The sequence below is a fragment of the Notothenia rossii genome (assembly GCF_949606895.1).
Source record: "Notothenia rossii genome assembly, chromosome: 4".
Taxonomy (NCBI): domain Eukaryota; kingdom Metazoa; phylum Chordata; class Actinopteri; order Perciformes; family Nototheniidae; genus Notothenia; species Notothenia rossii.
The window spans coordinates 59,242,959-59,252,769 of NC_136902.1; the positions used below are offsets into that span (position 1 = coordinate 59,242,959).

At 38.3% G+C, this 9,811-nt stretch overlaps 1 protein-coding gene across 1 annotated transcript in view; it reads left to right on the forward strand.

Annotated features, from left to right (window-relative positions):
- The window catches only part of nlk2 (nemo-like kinase, type 2), a 54,433-nt gene extending 47,707 nt beyond the window's left edge, over window positions 1–6,726 (forward strand). The window contains exon 11 of the mRNA XM_079679558.1: window positions 236–6,726. Coding sequence (XP_079535684.1) covers window positions 236–290 — 55 coding nt within the window. The 3' untranslated portion in view covers window positions 291–6,726. The remainder of the gene's footprint in view (window positions 1–235) is intronic.
- The last annotated feature ends 3,085 nt before the right edge of the window (window positions 6,727–9,811 follow it).

Sequence of the window (9,811 nt, forward strand, 5' to 3'; positions counted from 1 at the left end):
ATGTAAAAGAATAATTTAAAAAAGCAAACACAAGGAGTTAATATAAAAAGTGGAATAAAATATCAAATAAGATGGAATAAAAATCTTTATAAAAAGTGTACACTGTACTACAATATTCTTTTAAATTAGAGGACCACATCAAAGGTAACCGCTACACATGTAACTAAGCACCAAACGTCTCCGTTAGAATACACTGAACAGCTGATACTAACCTCCCTCTGCCCTTGCTCCCCAGCTCCACGGTGGCTCAGCCCTCTGAGATGCCCCCCTCCCCACTGGTATGGGAGTAGCTGCTGCTGCTGCATCCTCATCTTTCCAACACGCTGCTAGGCCGGGAACAGGAACGCCTCTCAACGTCTTCTATCATCTGCGTAGCATTTCACTGGAGAACAGGACTCGCAGGTCTGCTGAAACATGAAACAAATGAAGAGAATCCACTGATAACTGCTTTATAGGGGTTAGAGGAGCCCGTTATGCAAATTAATGCTCTGTAGACCAAATCAGAATGTTTTAAACAAACTCATCTGGTTACTTCCAGGTAGATTACAGTTATTGTACTTTTGTTTAGCTATATATATATATATATATATATATATATATATATATATTAATATACATTTAAAAACAGATGTCTATTTTAAGATTATTGTGATGACAAATGGATTAATTTCCCTACTCAATCAGGCCACTGAAAACTAAATCCAACTTCTTATTCAGACAATCGATTGTAATTGTTGGTATGCGTAACGTTTTTCCAACTGCAAGCTCCCCGTATTTTATAAAAACATGCACTTGTCACATTGATATTTTTAACTTATTAAAGATGAATTATTACATGCATTTAATCCCCCCTGTATCCCCAAGTGTCCCCCTGCACAGTTGGCCATAGTTTTTATCTTATGTCACGGTTAATTTGCCAAAGATCAGGAGCCTCATGTATAAATGCAACATAAAATATGTGGGCAATGATGGGATTTATAAAATTATATCCGTGTGAACATTTTCTACGTTTCTACACCACGTGAGGAGTTCACAATCGTTCCAGGGCTGCGGTCTAACGGTCAAAAGAATCAGGTGCTATGTGTTTTTATAACCACATGTCCTTAACCTGAAACATGTCACGTGGTTAAAAGACGGAGAATTCATCAGGATTTAGGAAAAAGACTCCGTACAACAACAGTGATAGCGTAACGTTCATAATATTGATTGAATACTCGGTATATGTCAGAAGACACGGTAAGCTTGTGTCTTTTACTTTACCAATCACACCATAACACTTTGATATATGTATGTAAAATATAATGGAAGTCAATGAATGATTTATTTTTGGTTTTTATACATCTCAATGAAGATGAGCGTATACTTAAATCCACACGTTTGGCATCCTAAAAAAAAGGTCAGGCATACAGGAATGTAATAATTGTTTAGATATATATGAAGGGTGTATTATAAATATTTAAGAACAAGGAAATGAAGGCATGCTATTTTGCTCTAAAACTAAAGTTTATACATGAGGCCCCAAAACATTTCTAACTATTCTCTGTAATATGAAATTGAACCTGTACCCAATATGTACATTTTTGTCAGTCAGTCATCATGAAGGGGGACAGGTTTATTTCCATTGGAAGTAATGAATGTTCACAGTGCTCAGTAAATTAGATTTGATGCACAATTTTAATGATATTGTGTGGGCTTTTTAGATCAGGGGTTCCCAAAGTGGGGGTCGCGAGATGATTACAAAATAAAAATGGAAAATTAAAAAAAAAATTGATTAATTTTTTTAATATTTAAAAAAAATATATTATTATTAATAATAACGTTTGCATAGAAATTTTCAGGGGCGGACTAGCCATCTGTATAATTTCCCCGCAACGAGGCTCCCCCTTTGAAAATCCATTAGCGCAGTGTTTCTCAAACTTTTTCATACCAAGGACCACTTAACCAATAAAAAACACTTATGGACCACCTAACTCCACAAATATCCAAAAACAATCTATCCAAACCCCCCCCCCCCCCCCGTCGACAGCGGGTCGCCAGTCTCTGGCACTGTTATTTTGGGGGTCGCGGGCTGAAAAGTTTGGGAACCCCTGTTTTAGATAAATAGTGTTTTTTGTTTTTTTTAAGTAGTTCAGTGTTGAAGGTGAGGGTTTAACGACTCATTTACATGAAGAACAATTGAACCTTACCATGAATAGGAAATACTTTTAAAGGGACCACTCCAAAGGATGCCCTCATACTACTAATAAAAAACACCTTTCCCATGGTACTTGTACTGCTAATACTTAGCTCAGTACTAGTGTATTAGTTTAGTTGCCAGCTCATAGAGTCCCATAGTGAACCTGGAAATGTTGAGTCGGCCAAATTTTTATGATAGAAATGTATAGTACGGGTCCCCAGCACAAAGAAACTACTGGAGGCTAACCTGCATTTGTTGGGCAATTTGCACATTTAGCATATATGCTTTAATTAGCATGAATTAGCATTGGGAACAATAGTTAAATAATGGCTTTGCAGATTTGGACAATTTTGGAGTGGTTTTGGGGGTTATAGAGGATGCTGAATTAATTTGAGACCTTTATCATATAAAAAATGGCAGTTTTACCAAGAAAATGCCAATATTTATTCTCTCAATCGGCTGATTTTGATACATTTTGGGTCGGCTTGGAAGATTAATGGGACTGGATCATTTGGATTGGACAGATTGCCTATTTATAAAAAAAAAAAAGAACAGTCCACAGTAGAGATAATCATTTTCATTTTGTGCTCTCTATATCCAATGTTCACAACTCATGGTAGTCAAAATCAGCCCACCTAGAGTACAGATATAGCCACTTTCTGGTTAAACTGCTATCTTTGATTCTGAAAATGTCAGAAATGGATTCAGCATCCTAGATAACCCTCAAAACCAGTCCAAAATTTTCCAAATCGGCCAAGCGATTTTCTTTATTATTGCCCTCTTCCCCATCACACTTGCTCCCTGTACAAACCACTCAAATAGAGAGGATGTAAAACTCCTGCAACCTGTGTGGTAGTTCGAAGAAAACTTACATTTTACACAACAATTTTCGACCGTAAAGCTGCATTCACATGATCCGCTGCACAACGTCCTGATCTGTTTCTATGGAGAAGCTCTAAGGTGAAGCTCTACCCTCTGCACTGCACACTGTTTGGAATGGTCGCAGAGACCTTCGCTCACATTTTCATTTTGTTCTTTGACCTCGTTATCACTGACTTTTCAACACGCAACCAATCCGATAACAGCTGTATGAAGCGGCACAAGCTATGACCTAACCATAGAAACTGAACTAACAAGCTGCTGAGCTAAGAGAAACCAAGCTAAGAGACATTTGAGTATCATGTGAATCCAGCTTAACCCTAACCCTACTTTAGTCCATCCTTCCTGTTTATTTTCAAACTTGAGTTACCCGGTTGATTGTGGAGGAAAGATGTTGCTGCTTTTATTTATTACTCCCATATCTGATACGTGCTGAGCAGAGGAGCTGGTTTGTGTCGGCAACAGTCCCAATCCAGGTCGTTTTGATCGGCACAATGGAAAAAAACAGAGTGGGATGAAATTCCGTTCATAACAGATCAACTGATAAGTGGATGAGGACTACACTCTCGTATTGTTGTGAAGGGTAAAGGTTGAGGAGGAAGAAGGCTAATGCTACGTGTATCAGATCCAGATTGTAGAGAACATATAGACTAGAGACTCTATAGCTGAGACGGGACAGTCTTCCTCCGGACGTAGAACCCTGTGTTCTTGTTAAAGGACAAATGGGGAAAAATCATTCTCTTGTGAACAAAATGTTCAAATGAAAAACGCATCAAGGTAAAGAAGCAGTTTCACCTTCAATATTATCAAAAGAGTTTTCCTTTTCTTCTATATGAATATATCAAACATACTACTGAGCGACTCTTTCCTTATTGCTTCCAGCTGCTCACCATAGAAGTAGCAGGTAGAAATTATGGCATGGTCTCATCTATATGGGGCTTAAGTCCCCCCCCCTCCTCATACATGTACACTGTCGCCCCCCCATAAAGCGCTTTGAAGTAAATGTATTTAATATATTTTTCAGAATTGTTTTCTATTCCTGTTGTTGTGTTTATCAGCATGCATTATTCCCCACACCTCAAAGTATGATTATGTATATATGGTAAATATAGAAACACACAAACCTAAAAAACAAAACAACTGTATAGAAATGGTATTAGCCTGCACCTTTGGAGGGCTGTGAAGTTCCTTTTTATTTTTAAAACTTGCATACAAATGTATATATTTTCTTGATTTTTACCCTGCTACTAGAAGAATCCTGTAATGATTCCCAGAGTCATTTTATCTGTATCTTGTGTGTACAGCAGAGTTGTAGATATATCTAAGGAGAAGCCTTTTTTTGTTATTGTTGTTAATGATTTCACCACAGCAGCACTGTGTGAATATGTACATAAATGATTCACCGTGTTGGTCTCTACCTCTTGAGCTCAATATCTCGGCTTTGTTTACCTCCACACCTTTCTGGTTTCACGTGGGGACGATTTGAAAACACTTGAATGTCCATTCAAGCTTTTATACTGAATTAATAATTACATGGACTGCTCCCCCTGCAGCCTTTACCGCACTATCCAAAAACTCACCTGAAATTTTAGAAATCATCAAGACGTTTGTATTACAAAGTACCACCGATGGCCAAGGGGTCCCTGACTGTTAGTCTATGTTCACTCTTTGATAGATCAGGAGGGCAGGGAGAGGCTGCTCACCACCAAGGCTGTGTTCAAAGCTCACTGGCAACCATTCAAACATGACTTATTTTAGACTTTCAGATAACAAACTATCTTTTTTTTTTGGCTTATTTCATGCAAATGAGAATTGGACTAGTGTCTCTGTAGTTTATTGCAGGCTGTCCTATATATGTTTTTTTAACTAATTAGAAGCCAGTTGAGTACTCGCTTTTTAAATATAAATCCCTTGTTGAATTCAGTTTGAATTTGTCTTTCAAATTTCAAATCAATCACTCATCAGAAGTTTCTATTTGGATCTTATCCATTTTTTTTAATATATCGAAATGGGCGCATTTTTCGAATCCGGCCTGCGGTCCTTTTACCCGTGTCATCCCCTCTACCCGCCCCTTTCAAATCTTTCTCACTGATAAAAGTTGAACTGGCCCAAAAATAATGTTTAAGAGATATATAGACATGTGAAATGCTTTGCTAATAGAAATACATAAGAGACATTTCTGATTCCTGATATTTCGCAACCGAGAGCCGGGTTGGACATGAAACTCTATTATGAGAAGCTCTAAAAATATATATATATGTGTTTCCATTTGTTCACAGAGCTTGGATTGGCTGCAGGCTAGTTATTCCCCGTTAACTGCACACTATTCTTCTGCTGTTTGGATAATATTTCTTCCTACTGTTGGCAGAGATTGCATCAACACAAAGTTTTAACCCTAGAAAAACCAAACAAAAATACACTAAATTAAAAATAACTCATCGTTTCTCCAGGGCGACATTTAGAAAAAAGGAAAATCCAGCAAACCAAGGCACAGCGTTGCCTGTTTGAAACCAAAAATGTAAGTGCTCTCTATGAAACTAAACAATAACAAGTCGTGATCATGTAGAGATCCAACTGGAAATGTGCCCTTGGTAATAAATTAGCTTTCAGATTCAACTGCCTGGTTTGTTACAAATACACAGATTAAGGCCATGTTGAGAGTCATTTCACTCAGAAGTGGACGCAGCGTTGGAGTCGGACAAAATGCCCTGAGACCTCCGGGGTCTGGAACTATAGAGGATGCCCTATTTAATTTCCCTTATTCCCACTCAAACTTCTTGAATCCATTGATTAAAACTCTATTTTTCTTTAATATGTTTCTGTTTTTAAGTACTTACAAATCCATTTTGCCAATCAACTGCATAGATTATACTACTCCCTCCTAGAATCCTGCACAAAGCCACCTGGATGTCTGGTGTTTCTTAATTACCTTGTGTTTTATATGACAGAAACATATTCAAGTGTTCACCTACATATTCATTTTTTCTAAGGTGTCAGTCATTAAACTCGCTGTAGCTCCCTTTTCAATTGGTTCCCTACGATAAGGCTCATCATTTGGTTTTCACCACATGGAAACAGCTTCACAAGGGATTTACCACCTCGAACCCTTCACATTGACATGTGTATTATTCATCGTTGAGGATTATCCCTTAACCATTCTGATACAGGTTACAGAAAAGAGACATGCCATGGGTGTCTATTGGAAACTCGATGGGAATTTTCTCAGGAATGAACACAGCTAGCAATGGTACAGTCCCTCTCCCTCCCCCAGCTCCTGTATGAACTATTTGTGTAGATAGCTTCCTATATGTTTTATTTTGTGTTGGAATGAAGTACTTGAATCAAATGATGCTCATTTTTTTAAATTGTAGAGTAATAATTGACAAACGTGTGTTAGACTAACCCCAACTCAGCAACTACTACTCTTTGGATTCATAATTTGCTGTCTTATACAATGTTTGTATATTTGATGTTTTAATCAGATGCATTGTAATTTGAATAAAACTTGCAGTATATACAATACATAGATGTATCTAATAAACTCTGCGTTCAAGCACTGTAAATGAAACTTAATGACTAAATATTAGTTGTCATATGGGAAGTGTTAGATACACATTAAAGGTTCCATTGAAAAATAATGGTGAAAACATTAAATGTGACATCTAACGATTGCCAAACCTTGTTGTCCATTATTTCCCCTTAAAGCTAACAAAAAGGAGGCAACCTCCCAAAGCACAAGAACACACTTCATGATGAGTTTGATAAAGGGCTAATTCCAAACTGCCCCCTACACCCTACTCCTACACACTACCCCTCCGTTTGTGTGTTCGTCCGGAGGGTCCGCCACATTAAATGCTGTTCCAAACCAACGAGAGTGGAAGGGGAGTGGGTTATCAAGCCCTCCAACAGTGAGTCTGCATCACCTGACTTCACCTGCTTCACTACCTGACCGACCGAACGCTGTGTCCGTCAGGAAACACGCTGTTTACAAATAGTTCCTGCAAACATTTACTGATAAACTGCACAACAAGATAGACATTTAATGTCGACATACAGATGTTAACAAATTAATGGTTACCACGATATATTTTTAAACATATTACATTACATTACATGTCACTTGTTAGACGCTTTTATCCAAAGCGTCTTACATACTCAATACTGTGGGCAATCCCCACAGGAGCAATTTGGGGTGAAGTGTCTTGCCCATGGGACACAACGACATGCTGACAGTCTAGAAAACAGAAAAATGGGTGCATTTTAATTAAAGTGTTGTATATTTACAGTGACGGTTGCAAAACCAAGCAGTTTAAAACATCAGATTTTAAAACAAAAAGAGGATGTAAAAAAAGAAACTCTTATTAAAGATTTTTGGAGTTTTATTTTAGTTATTATTTATTAATTTCTTGTCCAAAAGATGCTGATTTGAAACCATTGTTAGGAAACGTTACTGAATTCCCTGTTTCTGCCGGAAAGAGGGGAGTTTGTTCCAAAGCTTGCCGCTGTTTTTACGCCCTCCATCTGGAAGAAGAGAGCCTCATTTAGCTGCGAGTGTGATTACAGATGGAGTTCACTCCATCACAGAGGGTGAGTGGGTAGGATGTGGTTTGGAATTGGGCCTTTTACAGGGATACAAACGTGTCTGGGTGAACTCGGAGCTCTGTTAGTATGGGGTGTTCAGGTATTCAGAGCAGAGCTCCGTGTTGGAGCTGCAGTGAATGTGTCAACATTACTTTATCTCAATATTATTTAATGAATCGTTTAGCTTGCTAACTAGCACACATTGTCACTGACTCCTTGTGTTAGCTTTAGCCTTCATTTTATAATTTATTTTGTCATGGGCTTAATGTTACACACTATCACATGTCATCATAATCATCTCTTACTTACATTGTCACCCTTACTGATAAACAAGGCCATACATTTTAAGTTCTACATATTTATAATATTAATTTCCCTTCATGTTAGCATCACTGACTTGTTTTCTTACCTGTGTAAGATGGATGAACCATGGATAGATAGATAGATAGATGGATATATATATATATATATATATAGATACACTGAACAAAAATATAAACGCAACACTTTTGTTTTTGCTCCCATTTTTCACGAGATGAACTCAAAGATCTAAAACATTTTCTACAGGGTAAGGGTTAGGGTAATGTTGTGAATCGAGTGGCCCATGGTGTTGGTGGGGTTATGGTATGGGCAGGCGTATGTTATGGACGATGAACACAGGCCACTCGATTCACAACATTACCCTAACCCTAACCCTAACCCTCACACCAGATACTGACTGGTTTTCGGACCCCCCCAGACCCCCCCAATAAAGCAAAAATGCATGTTTCAGAGTGGCCTTTTATTGTGGCCAGCCTAAGGCACACCTGTGCAATAACCATGCTGTCTAATCAGCATCTTGATATGCCACACCTGTGAGGTGGGATGGATTATCTCGGCAAAGGAGAAGCGCTCACTATCACCGAATTTTTCCGATTTGTGAACAATATTTGAGAGAAATTGTTATTTTGTGTATATAGAAAATGTTTTAGATCTTTGAGTTCACCTCATGAAAAATGGGAGCAAAAACAAAGTGTTGCGTTTATATTTTTGTTGAGTGTATATAGATAGACAGACAGACGGACGGATGGCTAGATAGATAGACAGACAGACAGACAGACAGATAGATGGATGGATGGATGGATGGATGGATAGACAGACAGATAGATGGATATAGATAGATACTTAATTTATCCCAAATTGTGAACAGTGTGGAAACAAGTATAAACATAATAATGTCAAATACAAATGAAAGCAATAGACAGGAATATATGCATATACAGTAGAAAGGACACGATGAATATTATAACATTTAATGTAGACTTACTGTGGAGGCTAACCTAAATACGGTGCTTTTCTACAGAGTACCTTACCACTGCTCTGGTTAGGTAAAACTAGGCCGATTAATAAGATGTGAAGTGCTTTGTAACTTTGACCCGCTTGTCTGAATACACAAAAAACAATTATTACATTAATAATAATAATAATAATAATAATACATTTTATTTGTATTGCACTTTACATTTGAAAAAAACCTCAAAGTGCTACAGTACATAATAAAAAAAGATAAAGAAAACGATTTGCAAGAGTCAAAATGTATAAACAGGTTTAAAAAACAAGTTTAAAAACATGTTTTAAAAAGGACAGGCAGGGTTATTAAAACCGGCTTAAAAAGCTAACCAAATGCTTTGTTAAAATGGTAGGTTTTTAGTGCTCTCTTAAAAGTGTTCACAGGTTGAGGAGCTCTGAGATGGTCTGGGAGTGAGTTCCACAGCCGGGGGGCAGCTGCACAGAAAGCTCGATCTCCCATAGTGCGGAGGTTGGTGTGCCGTTCCTTCAGCTTGTTAGTATTTCCCGAGCGGAGGCTGCGGGTGGCGGTTTGTGGTTCAATCAATTCCTTGAGGTAGGGGGGGGCATTTCCGTGGATACACTGGTGTGTTAACAAGGTGATTTTGAATTCTCTCCGGGAGGTGATGGGAAGCCAGTGCAGTGATTTGAGAATGGGGGTGATGTGCTCGTATTTGCGCACTCTCGTCAGGATCCTAGCAGCGCTGTTCTGTACGTATTGGAGCTTTTGAAGGCTTTTGCTAGGGATCCCGACGAGAAGTGCATTACAGTAGTCCAACCTGGAGGAGACAAAGGCGTGGACCAACTTTTCGGCGTCAGGAAGAGTGAGGGTGGGGCGGAGTTTAGCTA